The 18,821-nt window shown below is 42.4% G+C and overlaps 1 protein-coding gene across 1 annotated transcript in view; it reads right to left on the bottom strand.

Annotated features, from left to right (window-relative positions):
- The window catches only part of LOC129835103 (RAS guanyl-releasing protein 2-like), an 86,286-nt gene that overhangs the window by 26,323 nt on the left and 41,142 nt on the right, over positions 1 to 18,821 (bottom strand). Inside the window, exons 2-8 of the mRNA XM_055900492.1 lie at positions 11,355 to 11,476; positions 8,449 to 8,551; positions 6,860 to 6,916; positions 6,516 to 6,647; positions 3,166 to 3,316; positions 2,512 to 2,685; positions 206 to 322 (exon numbers count right to left, since the gene is read on the bottom strand). Coding sequence (XP_055756467.1) covers positions 206 to 322; positions 2,512 to 2,685; positions 3,166 to 3,316; positions 6,516 to 6,647; positions 6,860 to 6,916; positions 8,449 to 8,551; positions 11,355 to 11,424 — 804 coding nt within the window. The 5' untranslated portion in view covers positions 11,425 to 11,476. The remainder of the gene's footprint in view (positions 1 to 205; positions 323 to 2,511; positions 2,686 to 3,165; positions 3,317 to 6,515; positions 6,648 to 6,859; positions 6,917 to 8,448; positions 8,552 to 11,354; positions 11,477 to 18,821) is intronic.

The raw sequence follows: 18,821 nt of genomic DNA, 5'->3' as shown, positions 1-18,821 counted from the left end.
AACGTTGTGCGACAGTACAAATAACTCTTCCAAGTCCTTCCATGTAACTGACAAATAGCCCTGATCTCTCCCACTGTTATCTAAACGAATCCTTTCTGTTTTAGGATGTGAGCTAATGTCAGTTATTGTGGTGGTGACACCAGGCTATTTGAAGAGTGACAACATAGCGTGCACATAAGGTATGAGATGAGCATAGATATTTCACCTTGTTGGTCTCGTTGCTGATGTGTGACTGGGTGTCTTTGAGGCGAGATATGGAGCTGTTACTGAGCCCCCCCACCACCGCCATCAGAGTGTTGAAGTTCTGAAGCTGGAGCAGTTTCTATCGGAGAGAGAAGAAGAAGAAGATGGAGAGGGGGGTAAGGAGAAAATACAATCCCGTTCTTTGCTGTTGAAGCACCCCTCCTACTTTCCTTTGTTTGCTAAGCTCAGAAACCTACCTGAACTCCAAATGATTAACTAACCTAGGGCTGAGACAGAGAAGAGGTATAAGAGAGAGAGAGCGAGAGAGACAGAAAAATATCAAAGATTCAGAGAGAGAGACATGAGGCACTGGGTGAGAGAAACATTGAGAGCGAGTGAGGGGTGAGAGAAATGGAGGAAGAAGAGAAGCCAGCGTGTGGGTGTAAGAGCCGGTGCCAACAAGGATTCAAGAGAGACAGAGGAGAAGAGGGAGACGGAACGATTGACAAGGAGCCAGAGGGAGAGGAGCAAGCAAGTTATAAAACAGTGATTTAGAAAGAGACTATTTTCTCTCTGAAGGGAAACCGAGAGGATTGGAAGAAATTGGAGGCACACAAAGGCAGGCGATAACTAAAATCCAGGGAAGGTCACACATACACACTCCCTCACACACACGCACATATACACACACAAACCTCAAGCAATAAGCTGCACTGTCTAATAATACCATTCAAACAGTAGACAGCACAGCACACATTCTAATCATTGTGTCACAGTTGCAGACATACTTCTGTTTAGGACGACTGCCAGCGGGCATCATTTGGTTAAGCTCAAATACCTGCCCGGTCACTCCGATCAATAGGCAAAGCTTTATGGCAGAGTGGCATGATGGAGGCTCTACTAAACTGCTGTATAAAGCCCACTGACTAACAGTGACAGGTATCGATAACACAGGGAATAATCAGGGTATCCTGTCGATATGCCGAAGCTTTCCACTGTGTGGGATAAGTAATGTACTAAATTACTGCTGTGTGTGTGTGAGGCATTGTAAGTAAATACATAATGACTGACGTATACAATATCTGATGTATGACGGGAAATACGGTTAAGCATTATGATGACAAATCAAAGGAGGCGTACGGGTAAAAAGAGACAATGGATTGTGTAGAGACGTTAGGGGGAGAGACAGAAGAGAGAAAAGAAGGGTGAGAAAGACTGCAGAGAAAATGGCCTACTTCAGGTGAAACACGGAGTGAATCAGAAGGTGAATGGGAAAGAGCAAATTATATTTGGAAGGGATGAGCAGAGAGGGAGGGGTGAAAGAGGAAAGAGAGAGCGGGAGCAGGAAGGAGAGCAGGAGGTGACCCCTCTCTGGGATGTATTGGAGCAGGATCACAGCTTTGGAAAATACACCCACTCAACTTTTAGGTGGGTATACATTTGGCCGTCATTTTCTGCTGTCACCATCCAAAAATTATTGAGAGAGAGAGAAATCCTTCATTCTACACATTTTGGGAGGCAAATCGTGTTATTTAGAAAACTTAGTCGGGGTGCTAAACCAGCTAGCTAGCACCCAGCTGGGCTATTTGAACTCGGGCATATTTGGCAGAGGAGGGTTAAAAGGGTGGGGTGAGAGGGGGTTGGGAGCCTGCCGGGTTGTCAGTGAATAAATCATGAAGGGTTTGTTTTGGAGAGGAGAGAGTGGCATTGGGGAATGGGGAGACACACTTCAAACATTCTTCTTTAACAAATCCAAATATAGCCTCTCTTCTGTTAGCAGGGACACCCACTGGTAGTAGTAGTACCTGGAGAACAGCACTACTGATAAACACACTTTGATCATTTCTGTAAGGAATAACATGCAGTAACCGTCTACAAATACAGTTTATAATACCTGAAGGTGTAACGGTCGTTTTTTTCTGAAGGTTAGTTTGGTATGTATCCAATATCTGTCCATATCTGCATCTCTATCCCTTTCCTCTCCATGACAAAACTCCCCCGTCTCATCTCAACCGCTAACACAAGGCTTTACAACAATCCAACCCCTTTCCCTAACCAACTGGGATTATTTGCCTAAAGTTAACCAATGACATTTACTGTCTAATATTAACCAGTGCCATTTGTTTATGACCCCGAGGTAGAGCCTACTAGCCTGGTCCCAGATCTGTTTGTGCTCTTGCCAACGCCACTGCTGTTATCGTCAAGCCAAACATGACAACGAGTGACACGGGGTTGACATGATAGCCCAAACAGACAGGTTAAGAGCATCCCTCAGAACAAATTAAATAACTGGAACATTCCAACGCCAATGTGCCCCAGCCTACGTACCTGAGCCACCCTGATGAAGTGGGAGATGACTGCTGCCCTCTGGGGGGCAGTGGGCTTGCTGAGCACCATGAGCTGGATCCACTGAGACACACTGTTGAACAGGGTGATAAAGCGCTCCAGGATGGGGTTGTCCACCGTGCAGCCATGCATCACAAAACTGTGGTAGTCCTGGAACTGGAAGAGGGGCAGAGAAATGTAATGGATTAAGTGGGCATCCAAAAGCAGTTACGCCCACATTTAAGTCAACATACAGTACCAGTCAAAAGTATAGACATACTACTCATTCAAGGTTTTTTTTATTTTTATGTTCGACACTGTAGAATAATAGTGAGGACATCAAAACTACGAAATGACTCATCCAAGGGTACGTGTAGGTGTGTCGAAACATTTGACTGGTACTGTAAGTCCCATGTTGAAAGAGCAATGCAAAGGCAGTTTGGACAGCAAACCTGGGTTCAAACAGTATGCGTTTTCTTTCAAATAGTTTGAGTGTTTAATTAAGCCTGCTTTGAGTGACAGGTGGACGACGTATTCCATAAGTTGTATTGTACCAGGGAAGGTCAATCAAGCGCAAGTTTAAGTATGTGAAAGTAAACAATTACTATGGACTCAGATCTGGTGGACAGACACACTGCTCCCCACAGCCCCACCTACCAGTATCTTGCAGAAGGACTTGTACTCCAGGTAGGTGAGGTGTGTGGCCAGCTCGCAGGAGTCCAGGTGGTCAAACAGCAGAGACATCTTCCTCTTCTTGGACATAGAGGGTTGCCGCTGGGTCACCTGACGCTTCCATTTGTACGACGGTCTAACAGGGACACAATATCATGTCTGGGCCCAAGTACATACACTGAGTATACAAACCATTATGAACACCTGCTCTTTCCATGACAGACTGACCAGGTGAATCTAGGTGAAAGCTATGATCCCTTATTGATGTCGCTTGTTATATCCACTTAGAGACACGGACTGTGTATGTGTGCCATTCAGACGGTAAATGGGCAAGACAAAACATTAAAGTGCCTTTGAACGGGGTATGGTAGTAGGTGCCATGCGCACCGGTTTGAGTGTGTCTAGAACTGCAAAGCTTCTGGGTTTTCACACTCAACAGTTTCCCATGTGTATCAAGAATGGTCCACAACCCATAGGACATCCAGACAACTTGACAACACTGCTGGCCCATCCAAAGCTTCCTTTGGAGTCAACATGGGCCAGCATCCCTGTGGAACGCTTTCAACATCTTGTAGAGTCCGTGCCCCGACGAACTGAGGCGGGTTCTGAGGCTTCTGCCATATTTCTTCACATTTTTGATTTTTTTTTAAATTGATTTAATTGTAATTTTTTTGTCAACAAATTTAAACAAAATACTCTAATGTCAAAGTGGAAGAAAAAAGCTTTTTCTTTTACGATTATAAAGAAAATTATAAATACAATATAGTCGTTGCATTAGTGTTCTCATCCCTGAGTTATAAAACACCTTTGACAGCAATTACAGCTGTGAATCTCTAAGAACTTTGCACACCTGGGTTGTACAATATTTGCCTATCATTCTTTTCAAAATTCTTCAAGCTCTATCAAGATGTTGGGGATCATGGCTAGACAGCAATGTTGAAGTCTTGCCAAGGTGCATTCCTCTTCCAGTGTAAAGCATACTGAACCAGGTTTTGTTCGAGGATTTTGCCTGTGCTTAGCCCTGTTTTTTTTTTATCCTGAAAAACTCCCCAGTATTTGCCGATGTCAAGCATACCCATACCATGATGCAGCCACCACCATGCAGTTACTCGGTGATGTGTTGGATTTGCCCCAAACATAAAACTTTGCATTTAGGCCAAAAAGTATATTATTTTGACATGTTTTTTTTTCAGTATTACTTTAGTGCATTGTTACATACAAGATGCATGTTTTGGAATATTTCAATTTTGTATATTTGTGTTCTTTCACTGTAAAGTCACTACAATGTTGATTCATCTGTCGTTCTCTCCCATCACAGCCATTGAACTCTGTAGCCGTTTAAAAGTCAACAACGGCCTCCCTGAGCAGTTTCCTTCTTGCCCTGTGGCTCAGTTCTCAAGGACGGCTGTATCTTTGACGTGTCTGCGGGTTTAATACACAATGCACTAGACCATACTTAAAGAGATATTCAATGTCGGATATGTTATTGTTACCCATCTACCAATCACTGCGCTTTTTTAAGAGGCTTTTGAAAAGCTCCCTGATCTTTGGAGTTGAATCTGTGCTTAAAATTCAATACGTGCCTGAGGGACCATACAAATGTTGTATGTACGGGGGACAGACGAAGGGTTAGTCATTTAAAAATCATGTCAACCCCTTATTTCACACAGAGTGAGTCCATGTGTTTACTTATTTCACACAGAGCTGGCTGGTGTGTTTACGTGCCTATTCAATCTCTCCCTATCCCAGTGTGCTGTCTCCACATGCTTCAAGATGGCCACCATTGTTCCTGTGCCCAAGAAGGCAACGGTAACTGAACTTAATGACTATCACTTAATGACTATAGAGCTCACTTCTGTCATCATGAAGTGCTTTGAGAGACTAGTCAAGGATCATATCACCTTTACCTTACCTGCCACCCTAGACCCACTTCAATTTGCTTACCGCCCCGCCCTGTGAAAGGGTCCTGAACTTCCTGACGGGCCGTCCCCGGGTGGTGAAGGTAGGAAACATCACCTCCACTCCGCTGATCCTCAACACTAGGGCCCAACAAGGGTGCGTGCTCAGCCCCCTCCTGTACTCCCTGTTCACCCATGACTGTGTGGCCAACACAATCATGACTGCACGCCTCCAACTCAATCATCAAGTTTGCAGACGACACAACAGTAGTAGGCTTGATTACCAATGATGACGAGACGGCCTAGAGAGATGAGGTGAGGGCTCTGGGAGTGTGGTGCCAGGAAAACAACCTCTCACTCAACGTCAACAATACAAAAGGAGATGATCGTGGACTTCAGGAAACAGCAGAGGGTGCACCCATATCCACATTGACGGGACCACAGTGGAGGAGGTGGAAGGCTTCAAGTTCCTTGGCGAACACATCACTCACAAACTGAAATGGACCACCCCCACATACAGTGTGGTGAAGAAGGTGCAACAGAGCCTCTTCAACCTCAGGAGGCTAAAGAAATTTGGCTTGTCACCTAAAACCCTCACAAATTTTTACAGTTGCACAATTGAAAGCATCCTGTTGGGCTGTATCACCACCTGGTATGACAACTGCACCAACCGCAACCGCAAGGCTCTTCAGAGGGTGGTGCGGTCTGCCCAACGCATTACCGGGGGCAAACTACTCGTCCTCCAGGACACCTACAGCACACAATGTCACAGGAAGGCCAAAAAGATCATCAAAGACATCAACCACCTGAACCTGTTTACCCCGCTATCATCCAGAAGGCGAGGTCAGTACAGGTGTATCAAAGCTGGGACCGAGTGACTGAAAAACAGCTTCTATCTCAAGGCCATCAGACTGTTAAAACAGCCATCACTAGCACATTATAGGCTGCTGCCTATAGGCATAGACTAGGAATCACTGGCCACTTTAAGGAATGGAACACTAGTAATTTTAATAATGTTTACATTTCTGGCATTACTCATCTCATATGTATATACTGTTTTCTATACCATTCTACCATTCTACCATTCTTCTTAGTCCGTTCCCGCTCGGACATTGCTCATCCATATGTATATAGTCTTAATTAATTCCTACTGAGATGTGTGCATTGGGTATATGTTGTGTAATTTATTAGATATTACTTGTTAGATATTACTGCACTGTCGGAGCTAGAAGCACAAGCACCCGCAATAACATCTACTAACCACGTGTATGTGACCAATTTGTACGGCAAATAATCTTGACACACACACTGCAGTGGGGACACATACACAATGCAGTAAAGGACACACCGACTACACACACTGTAGTGTAGAATAGGGAGAGTCACACCAGTGGAGGCCGCTGGAGGGAGAAATCACTGTTGAACAGGGACACTTACACACTGTCGATGTCGATGAGCTGACTCTGGCGCTCGTTCCCCTCGGTGGTCAATAGGTCCTTGAGGTCTTTAATCTGCTCTGCCAGCTCTGGGTTCAGATTGAACTCTGCCGGGAACTCCGAAATCCAGTACCTAGATGGAGGGAGGGGAGGGGAGGGGAGAAAGAGTTAGAGCGGAAGGAGAGGGAAAGAGAAAGAGGTAGTGAGGGAAAGAAAGAGAAAGAGAGAAATAGAGAATGAGGTAGTGAGGGACAGAGAAAGAGAGATACAGAGACAAAGTGAGGGATAAAGCAATAAAGAGACATCCCCAAGCAAATAACAAAAGCAATTACAAATGTGTCTTACTTCACCAGGTGGCAGATTCTTGTCCTGCGTTCAGCAGAGCAGCTCTCCTCCTGTGATCTGATCAACTGTTAAGGTACATAAGACATCTACAAAGACATTTCAAAAACCTTTCCTTTAACAATCAGACGTGGCTTAATTGCAACCAGTTTTGCACGCTGGGAATATTCCATCCAATTTACACCTTCCATTCACTGACACCTTAACCCTGAAAGCACCAACGGGGGTAAATTTTGACCCCAAGGGTTCATAAAGAACCTTCAGAAATTGTAGGACAACTAAGCAACTAGGTACAGACAAACAAACAAAAAACTATTTGCCACGATTTCTATGGAAATAGAAGAATGAAAAATAAAATCTCTCTTTTGTGTACTAGTGGTATACACAGCTAAGCTGAAAATGTGGACTCAATTGTACACGTTGTGATAAAAGCACCAAATATGGCACCCTGAAAATATAAATATGGAACCACCCCAGATGTGGGGGGGACAGACACTATAACAAAAAAAAATATCTAAAAGATGTACATCCATATTTAGCTTCCAGTCAATGTCTATATACCAAGCTGAGAGTCTCATCTTTCAGAGGCAATTGGAACCGAGTTGACAGCCCAGAGCATTCCAAAGTTAGAGTCAAAAGTCTGATGGCAACGTTGCACATTTTTGCATATAAGATCGGCCATATCGGTGGCCATCTTATTAGCTCAGATTAGCTCAATTGCCAATTTCTCAGCCTCAGAATCACAGAAACACAACACTTGAATGAATAACGGATAAATATCCATAACAAGAGGCTAAGGATGAAAAAACATGTATTTTGAAACCTACAATTTGACTAAAACGTGTGAACATTTTAAAAATATATGCTGATTTTGGGGGGGATTCAAACCATTTTCTTGTATTATAAAAGGTTAACAAATAATTGCAAGCAGGGACGCTTTTACCAAAAAATGACACTGAGTACACAAAGCATTATGAACACATGCTCTTTCCATAACATAGACTGACCAGGTGGATTCAGGTGAAAGCTATGATCCCTTATTGATGTCACTTGTTAAATCCACTTCCAATCAGTGTAGATGAAAGGGAGGAGACAGGTTGAATAAGGATTTTTAAGCGTTGAGACAATTGGGACATTAATTGTTGTGTATGTGTGCCATTCAGAGGGTGAATGGGCAAGACAAAAGATTTAAGTGCCTTTGAACGGAGTATGGTAGTAGGTGCCAGGAGCACCGGTTTGTGTCAAGAACTACGTCGCTGTTGGTTTTTTCCACGCTCAACAGTTTCCTGTGTGTACCAAAAATGGGCCACCACCCATAAGACATCCAGACAACTGTGGGAAGCATTGGAGTCAACACGGGCCAGCTTCCCCGTGGAACGCATTCGACACCCCGTAGAGTCCACGCCCCGGCGAATTGAGGCTGTTCTGACGGCAAAGGGAGCCGGTGCAACTCGATATTAAGAAGGTGCTCTTAATGTTTGGTGTACTCAGTGCTTGTGGGTGCTTTTAGGGTTAAAGAGTATATGTGTTGTTCTTACAGTAGCTGTCAACACCTGATAAGCCATACGCAGGTGCCTTGTGGCGAAGGATACTTGAGCAGTAGTTTCTTAGCCATGTCGGTGGATGGGAGGTACCAAGGGTGCATCATGAGGAACATGCGCACTACGGAGGGGTCCTTCAAAGCGCCCTTCTCATCTGAAAGAGGACAGAAGCATTCTCGTCACACAACAGCCCTTTTTGTGTCCCTTTACACTAGAAGAGCAGCCAAAAATGACTGAAGTGTTTCTGCAAATAAGACAACAGATTACTATTGATTTGAGACTGACAACATTAGCCATTTATGGTGGCGCATGGACATGTGGGAAATGGCTATCTATTCCTAGAAACGTTCTTCTCCTTGCAATCCGTTCCTGGAAATAAATATTCTGAATGCACAAAGATTAGGTTGTTAACTTAGACCAGGCCCCTCAAACCCTGTTGCTAGAGAGCTGGTGCTAGCCTCTTGTAGGTTTTCGCGCCAACAACAGTTTGAACTGCATACCACTGCTGGCTTGCTTCTGAAGCTAAGCAGGGTTGGTCCTGGTCAGTCCCTGGATGGGAGACCAGATGCTGCTGGAAGTGGTGTTGGAGGGCCAGTAGGAGGCACTCTTTCCTCTGGTCTAAAAAATATCCCAATGACCCAGGGCAGTGATTGGGGACACTGCCCTGTGTAGGGTGCCATCTTTCGGATGGGACGTTAAACGGGTGTCCTGACTCTCTGAGGTCATTAAAGATCCCATGGCACTTATCGTAAGAGTAGGGGTAATAACCTGTTGGGGATGGGGGCGCTGTTTAGACTATTTATGCTAATTTGGCTAATTTTTTAAACGGCTTCCCACAAAATCCTTGATCGTACAATATGCATATTATTATTATTATTATTGGATAGAAAACAGTCTATAGTTTCTATAGGAGTTGAAATTTTGTCTCTAAGTGGAACAGAGCCCATTCTACAGCAATTTCCCTGACATGGAGTCAGATTTGAGAAATGTTGGCCACTCTTCTGAAGTCATTTAAAAGGGCACTGTCGTTGCTATGACTATACGGACACTTCTTACGTCTTCCCCTGGATGCCTTTACGTGATGACGATTCCAACGGGGTCGATTGCGCGTTCACAGGCCCTACAAATGAAAAAACCCTGAAGCTAGTCATTCTTTGGGAGCTGCGTCATGAGCCTAGAGGACACCGGCGCGCACCTGTTCCAAGCGTTAGTTTAGCCTGTTATATTTCTCCGGTCATCTTTTCACTCGTTATAGGAGTTAAAAACATCATAAGGTAGTTAATTTAAAGCGTTTTATAGCAATTTATATCCGTTTAGTGCGATTTTGGGACATTTATTTTTGCAACGATGTGAAAAGTTGGGCACGCTTTTCAGTTCATCCCGAACGCAGTTGACATTTCCACATGGCAAGAGGACAGCTTTCCACCAAAAGACGATTTCTCCCAAGAAAGGATCCTTTGCCCAAGATACTGATGGAAGAACAGCTCAAGGTAGGACATTTTTATTATGATAAATCGTGTTTCTGTCGAAACATTTTAGTGGCTTAGGACGCCATGTTTTTTGACGTAGCTTCGCTTGGCGCAAACTGTATTGAAAAGTAAGGATAAATTAAAAAATGTAATAACGCAATTGTATTAAGAATTAAATTGTCTATCAATCCCTGTCCACCCTATATTTTTTAGTCACGTTTATGAGTATTTATGTATAAGAGTAGATCACTGTCTAAGTGGCGCAAGGACTTTTTCTTTACCAGCTTGTCTACATTTCACATTGTCTAACCATGATTTTGGTGGCTAAATATAAACATTTTCGATCAAACTGTATATGCATGTTGTAATGTGATGTTACAGGAGTGTCATCGGAAGAATTCTGAGAAGGTTAGTGAAAAAATTAATATCTTTTGGCGATGTTGACTTTTATCGCTCACTTTGGCTAGAATCAATGCTGGGCTGCTAATTGCTATGTGCTAAGCTAATATAACGATTTATTGTGTTTTCGCTGTAAGACACTTAGAAAATCTGAAATATTGTCTGTATTCACAGGATCTGTGTCTTTCGATTCGTGTATGCTGTGTATTTTTACGAAATGTTTGATGATTAGTAGTTAGGTAAACACGTTGCTCATTGTAATTATTCTAGTCCATTTGTGATGGTGGGTGCAATTGTAAACTATGCCATCTACCTGAAATATGCACTTTTTTCTAACAAAACCTATCCCATACCATAAATATGTTATCAGACTGTCATCTAATGAGTTTTTTTGTTGGTTAGGGGCTATAAATATCTTAGTTTAGCCGAATTGGTGATGGCTACTGGTGTTGGTGGACAAATAAAAGATGGTGGATTATGCTAATGTGTTTTTAGGTAATAGATGTACATCTTTACATATTGTGTCTTCCCTGTAAAACATTTTAAAAATCGGAAATGTTGACTGGATTCACAAGATCTGTGTCTTTCATTAGCTGTATTGGACTTTAATGTGTGAAAGTTAAATATTTTAAAAAAATATTTTTTTTGAATTTCGCGGCACTGGTTTTTCAGTGGGGGGGGGGGGGTGTGCCGCTAGCGCCACGCTGATCCTAGACAGGTTAACCCCGGTGTCCTGGCTAAATTCCCAATCTGGCCCTCAAACCATCATGGTCACCTAATAATCCCCAGTTTACAATTGGCTCATTCATCCCCTTCCTCTCCCCTGTAACTATTCCCCAGGTCGTTGCTGCAAATGAGAACGTGTTCTCAGTCAACTTACCTGGTAAAATAACGGTAAAATAAAATAAAAAAACTAATCTGATTTATCTTATCAACCAACTAATTATTATTTGAATCGGGTGCGCTAGATTAGGATTGGAGCGAAAACCTAAAGGAGTGTAGCTCTCCAGGAACAGGGTCGGGGAGCCCTAATTTTGACATTGAGTAGCAGGTATATTTGAGTGCTCATAGGTAAATAAAGAGACTGACCGAAGGCTTGGATGCACACTTCCACCAGCTCCTCCACCGTTGCAGCCCCATCTAAAGATATGGGCTCCATCTTTCTCCTCTAGTCCTCTCGTTTTCCCAGTCTTCCCGCTTCAGTGACACTCCTGAGCACAAAAAGAGAAGGAAAAATAAATTTCACCCAAGGAATTCTACTCCTGTACAAAAAGATGAGAGCATTGCCTAGTATGAAAGAGAAAGCATTGCTGCACGGTTTGAATGGTTGCCAGTAATAGTCTGTTATGTTGCTCGGAACTGGTGATGCAAGATACCCAGGAAGTATGAAGGAAATGTTGACAAAAATCAGACAATGGAATTAGAACAATAACATGTCTGGATACTGATGGATTGCAGTTGGGTTACATTTCAAAACAGCATACTGCAGCAAACCAACTTCCGTAAGTGATATATAACTAATATGTCAGATCAGGTGACATAACTACAACGGTTAATATCACCATTCTGATAAGACCAGCTTTTCGTAGCAAGTACAGTATGTGTGACCCAATACCCAGATATACAGTTGAAGAAGTCGGAAGTTTACATGCACCTTAGCCAAATACATTTAAACTCAGTTTCACAATTCCTGACATTTAATCCAAGTAAAGATTCCCTGTTTTAGGTCAGTTAGGTTCACCACTTTATTTTAAGGATGTGAAATGTCAGAACAATAGTAGAAAATGATTTCTTTCAGATTTTAGTTCTTTCATCAACATTCCCAGTGGGTCAGAAGTTTACATACACTCAATTAGTATTTGGTAGCATTTCATTATAAATTGTTTAACTTGGGTCAAACGTTTCGGGTAGCCTTCCACAAGCTTCCCACAATAAATTGGGTGAATTTTGTCCCATTCCTCCTGACAAAGCTGGTGTAACTGAGTCAGGTTTGTAGGCCTCCTAGCTCGCACACGCTTTTTCAGTTCTGCCCACAAATTTTCTATTGGATTGAGCTCAGGGCTTGATGGCCACTCCAATGCCTTGACTTTGTTGCCCTTAAGCCATTTTGCCACAACTTTGGAAGTAGGCTTGGGGTCATTGTCCATTTGGAAGACCCATTTGCGACCAAGCTTTAACTTCCTGACTGATATCTTGAGATGTTGCTTCACCCACTGGAATTGTGATACAGAGAATTATAAGTGAAATAATCTGTCTGTAAACAATTGTTGGAAGAATTACTTGTGTCATGCACAAAGTAGATGTCCCAACCGACTTTTGTTAACAAGAAATTTGTGGAGTGGATGAAAAACGAGTTTTAATGATTCCAACCTAAGTGTATGTAAACTTCCGACTTCAACTGTACATCATGTATATTTTATATACACATTTTTATATGTACAAGGAAACTCATTGAGTAAAGGGACACAACATGATAGAAACTTACTGAGAAACCCACCAGACACAGCTGACACTACAGTCAGTCTCTCAATAACATCAACTTTTCACTTCCTGAAATAACTCTGTAGTTATTCATTAAAACACCCATGCAACGCAGTTTTTCCTCCACACGGGAAATAATACAAGGTATGTCAATATTCTCACCCTGTGGTTCCATATTCAAAATAAACTGTTATCCTGTTTTTTTTCTTAGTATGCTATTTTAGTGAGGTACTGCTCAGCGGGGTGCCATGGCAGCACATCCTCATGCCCACCCTCCCTATACACACACATGCATGCTGAACACACACACACACGCACGTGGCACCACAGAGGTGCTGAGCGATTAGTGCTTTTAAAGGTCGGTTCCGTTACAGTTCGACTATCAAAAAATTGCCACGTTTTCGATTTCGATAATAAGTCAAATGAATACATTATGAAAGAATGGCATTACAATGATTGGAATTTCCATTAAAAAAACTCTACAAAGCCAAAAATGGTGAACATTCAATTACCAAAACAATTAAAATAGTCAATTGTCTCTGTCACTTCCCCAATGGGTAGACATCAATTTAAAAAAATTAATTACTATGAAATAAAAGATTTCAGTTGTGTATATAATTACATTATTTTGTATTTGATTACTTTAAAGTCATCATCTCATCTCTGCACCGGCAGTAGCCGTCAGCCAGCAAGACCATGTAACAGTATCTGCTCCCCGTACTTGACTGTCTTTAGTCATTCTATTTAGCTAGCCTGCCTAAGTACGTTGCAGAGCCGTCTGACCAGTGTAGACCATTTCAACTGGGGGGGGCCAAGCTGGGGTCAGTTGTACTGTTAGAGGGGCCAGTTACATTATTGTTGTCATCGTTTTCTTCACTGCATTGCAGGCATTAGCAGGCAAAAGACCATGTTCATAATCATCATCGTTGCCACTGTCTAATAACGGATGTAAAAAAAAAAGAACGATAGCAAAAATGTGTTATGTAAATTGATTTCATACTCCACATTTAGGGGGTCCAAAATTGTTGTCACAGGGGCACTGGCCCCCCCAGAACCGCTAGTGCGTCTGACAAAATCATTTCACTAGTTCTTCAAAGTAGATAAGACATAATTTCACGAACTGCCTCTGTCCCTCCCATCATTGTTTTATGTACATTCCCCTCTCATGCGGTCTGTGTGTATCTAACCTAAAACGCCTCGATCACACCATTTAGATTTTCGCATTTTTCCTGATACAGCGTCATGGCTGTATTACTTACAGTACTAGTGAAAAGTATGGACACACCTACTCATTCAAGGGTTTTCTTTATTTTTATTGTTTTCTACATTGTAGAATAGTAGTGAAGACATCAAAACTATGAAATAACACATATGGAATCATGTAGTTACCCAAAAAGTGTTAAACAAATCAAAAAGTATTTTATATTTGAGATCCTTCAAAGTAGCCAACCTTTGCCTTGATGACAACTTTGCACACTCTTGGCATTCTCTCAACCAGCTTCACGAGGTGGTCACCTGGAATGCATTTCAATTAACAGGTGTGCCTTGTTAAAAGTTAATTTGTGGAATTTCTTTCCATCTTAATGCGTTTCAGACAATCAGTTTCAGACAAAGGTAGGGGTGGCAGGTAGCCTAGTGGTTCGAGCGTTGGGCCAGTAACCGAAAGGTTGCTGGGTCGAATCCCCGAGCTGACAAGGTAGAAGGCTGTAATCTGCCCCTGAACAAGGCAGTTAACCGACTGTTCCCCGGTAGGCCGTCATTGTAAATAAGAATTTGTTCTTGACTAACTTGCCTAGATAATATATTGTATTTAACCTTTTTTATGGCAAGAACAGCTCAAATAAGCAAAGATAAATGACAGTCCATCCTTGAAAAAGGTCAGTCAATCGGGAACATTTCAAGAACTTTGAACGTTTCTTCACGTACAGTCGCAAACACCATCAAGCGCGATAATGAAACTGGCTCTCATGAGGACCGCCACAGGAAAGGAAGGCCCCGAGATTCCCCTGCTGCAGAGAATAAGTTCACTAGAGTTACCGGCCTCAGAAATGGGCAATTAAATGCACCTCAGATTGCAGCCCAAATAAATGCTTCAGAGTTCAAGTAACAGACATCTCAACATCAACTGCTCAGAGAAGACTGCGTGAGTCAAGACTTCATGGATTTGAATTTCTGCAAAGAAACCACTACTAAAGAACACCAATAAGAAAACATTTGCTTGGGCCAAGAAACACGAGCAACGGACATTAGACTTGTGAAAATCAGTCCTTTGGTCTGAAGACTCCAAATTTGAGATTCTTGGTTCCAACCGCCGTGCCTTTGTGAGACGCAGAGTAGGTGAACGGATGATCTCTGCATGTGTGGTTCTCACCGTGAAGCATGGAGGAGGAAGTGCGATGGTGCTTTGCTGGTGACCCTGTCTGTGATTTATTTAGAATTCAAGGCACACTTAACCAGCATGGCTACCACAGCATTCTGCAGCAATACGACATCCCATCAGGGAGTACTATCATTTGTTTGTCAACAGGAAAATGACCCAGCACACACCTCCAGGCTGTGTAAGGGTTATTTGACCAATAAGGAGTGTGATGGAGTGTTACATCAGATGACCTGGCCTCCACTATCACCCGACCTCAACCCAATTGAGATGGTTTGGAACGAGTTGGATCGCAGAGTGAAGGAAATGCAGCCAACAAGTTTTAAGCAACTCCTTCAAGACTGTTGGAAAAGCATTCCAGGTGACTACCTCATGAAGCTGGTTGAGAGACTGCCAGGAGTGTGCAAAGCTGTCATCAAGGCAAAGGTTGGCTACTTTGAAGAATCTCAAATATATATATTTCTTTTGTTTAACACTTATTTAAAAATATATTTAAAAAATTAAGAAAAACTAAACACACCTACTCATTCAAGGGTTTTTCTTAATTTTTTAAATATATTTTTATTAAAAAATATATACAAAATTAAACAGTGCATTAGGAAAGTAGACCCCTTGACTTTGTACATTTTGTTAAGTTAGCCTTATTAAAAAAATTATAAAATAAACTTAATCTACACACAATACCCCATAATGACTAAGTGAAAACAGATTTTTAGACATTTTTACAAATATATTGAAATTAAAGAATAGAAATACCTTATTTACATAAGTATTCAGACCCTTTGCGATAAGACTCAAAATTGAGCTCCGGTGCATCCGGTGCATTCCATTGATCATCCTTGAGATGTTTCTACAACTTGATTGGAGTCCACCTGTGGTAAATTCAATTGATTTGACATGATTTGTAAAGGCACACACCTGTCTATGTAAGGTCCCACAGTTGACAGTGGATGTCAGAGCAAAAACCAAGCCATGAGGTTGATGGAATTGTCCGTAGAGCTCAGACAGGATTGTGTCGAGGCACAGATCTGGGGAAGCATACCAAAACATTTCTGCAGCATTGAAGGTCCCCAAAAAGACCAATGTGGTCTCCATCAGTCTTAAATGGCAGAAGTTTGGAACCACCAAGACTCTTCCTAGAGCTGGCAGCCCAGCCAAACTGAGATATCGGGGGAGAAGGGCCTTGGTCAGGGAGGTGACCACGAACCCGATGGTCACTTTGACAGAGCTCCAGAGTTCCTCTGTGGAGATGGGAAAACTTCCAGAAGGACAACCATCTCTGCAAAATCTCTGCAGCGACTGGGAGAGTAGTCAGGATCGAGGGAAAGATGAACGGAGCAACGTACAGAGAGCTCCTTGATGAAAACCTGCTCCAGAGCGATAAAGGACCTCAGACTGGGGCGAAGATTCACCTTCCAACAGGACAATGACCCTTAGCACACGGCCAAGACAATGCAGGAGTGGCTTCGGGACAAGTCTCTGTATGTCCTTAAGTGGCCCAGCCTGAGCCCGGATTTGCACCCAATCTAACATCTCTGGAGAGAACTGAAAGTAGCTGTGCAGTGACACTCCCCATCCAACCTGACAGAGCTTGAGAGGATCTGCATAGAAGAATGGGAGAAACTCACCGAATACAGTAGTGCCAAGCTTGTAGCGTCATACCTTAGACTTGAGGCTGTAATCGTTGCCAAAGGTGCTTCAACAAAGTACTGAGTAAAGGGTCTGAATACTTTTGTAAATGTGATCTCAGTTGTTTTTTAATATATTTGCAAACATTTACAAAAACGTGTTTTTGCTTTGTCATTATGGGGTATTGTATGTAGATTGAGGAGGGTGGGAAAACTATTGAATTCATTTTAGAATAGGGCTGTAACAATGTGGAAAAAGTCAAGGGGTCTGAATACTTTCCGAATGCACTGTATAGGTTTTTAAATAACATTCTTAGAATGTTAAAGTTGAGTTTTTTTATGTTAAGTTCTGAGAACAGAATACTCCCAGAATATTGTCAAGAACTGACATAAAGAGAACCAGATTCTGAGAACATCGCTTAAGTCACACCTTTTCTTTGAACATTCCCAGAATGTAGTTCCACAGAAGAATGTTGTTTAACGTTCTCTGAACAATGAGAACATGACTTTAAATAGAACCATGAGGAAACCCGTAGGAAACGTCATGCTAAAGCACTGAAATTCCCACAGAAGAACATTGTTCCTTTAATGATCTCTGAACTAGGAGAACATTCCCAATGTCCAACCAGTTGGAGAACATTCACAAAGTTGAAATGACATGTAACCACGTTAGAACTTTTTGGAAACGTTCTGTTAAAAGTAATACCAAGAAAACTCAGCACATTCCTTTAAATGTGCTGAGAACGTTCCAAAGCCAAGCAACTATCCTGCATTATCCCCAGAAAGATGTGTGTATGCAAAATAACACTGTTGTCATGTTTATGGCACAGTGAATAACAACTTGCGATGCAGATTATGGCAGATTATGGTTTGTCACCAGTCAGGAGATAAAACATGCCATTAGCAACTAAACCGTCATTGAGAGCAGTGGAGAACTCCGAGGTTACAGCAAATGTTCCTCCTCCACTTACTATTAGGTGACCGTGAAACTGCCACAAAATTCACATTAGCCCCAAGGTTTGATTGTTTTTAGATGTTGTAGGTATACAAGTATGTGCGTTAGGTCTCTACTGCATTAGAGGAGTAGAGATAGAGGGATGGGGTGCGTGTGTGTGTTAGGACTCTAGGCTTGCACCAGCCAGAAGGGTGGTCTTTGATGGTTGGTTGCGTGGGAATGGAGAGAGGCACTGCAGCAAAAGTGTGCGTGTCACAAAAGAAAGAAGCTTTCTTCCCCTGGCTGATTCTGCTGCAGAGCGGTGGGTGGACACGCTCAATTACAGGCTTCACCAGCAGTCTGAAACACACACACACACAGGGGGAAGCGAGGGAGAGAGACTGAGAAAGAGCGAGAGAGGAATGAGAAAAAGGAGAGATCGATGGGGAGAAAAAGAGAAAAAAAAAGAGGAAGAGGTCCTTTAAAGCCACTCACCATCAGTCAGTACGAGCAGTATGAAAGAGCACTGCCATACAGTAAGCCCAGTACCATCTCCATATGAACACAATAAGACCTGAATATACTCTGTCATAAACCAGGTTTCCATCCAACCTTGTTATCTGTGTAAAGTACTGTACATGCCGGATAAAAAAATATGTAATGACAGGCATGATGGAAACAGACGTTTTTTGGTAAACTTTACAAATGTCGACTAATCAAAATCCACTAGACAAGGTAGGATCTTTTAGTGTTGGTCAAATTAATTGTGCGAGAAATGTCGGTGCACAGATATATTATACAGCGGGTGCGTCTAATCCTGAATCCAGTTTGACGTGATTGTGTTACTGTAGCTGTGCTTTTTCTATTTTCTATGCCAGGGAAAATCGCGCCTCATTAGCTCATTGTTATGGATGTATCCAAATAAAATGTCACTACTTTGCTGTTATTCTGGCTGCACTTTTTGACGTGACTAAGTTTGCCGTAGTTGGCTAGCTAGCAAGCACGGGATAATAACGTTGCCAGCCAGTATGGCAATGGAACATTTAGAACGAACGACTGGGTCGTGTACATGGGAATTTAATAACCGTAAAATGTTCTTTTTTTTATGTGCATTACGTCATCACACACAGCCTTGT

The sequence above is a fragment of the Salvelinus fontinalis genome, chromosome 36 (assembly GCF_029448725.1).
Source record: "Salvelinus fontinalis isolate EN_2023a chromosome 36, ASM2944872v1, whole genome shotgun sequence".
NCBI lineage: Eukaryota > Metazoa > Chordata > Actinopteri > Salmoniformes > Salmonidae > Salvelinus > Salvelinus fontinalis.
This window is presented reverse-complemented; position numbering and strand designations above follow the sequence as displayed.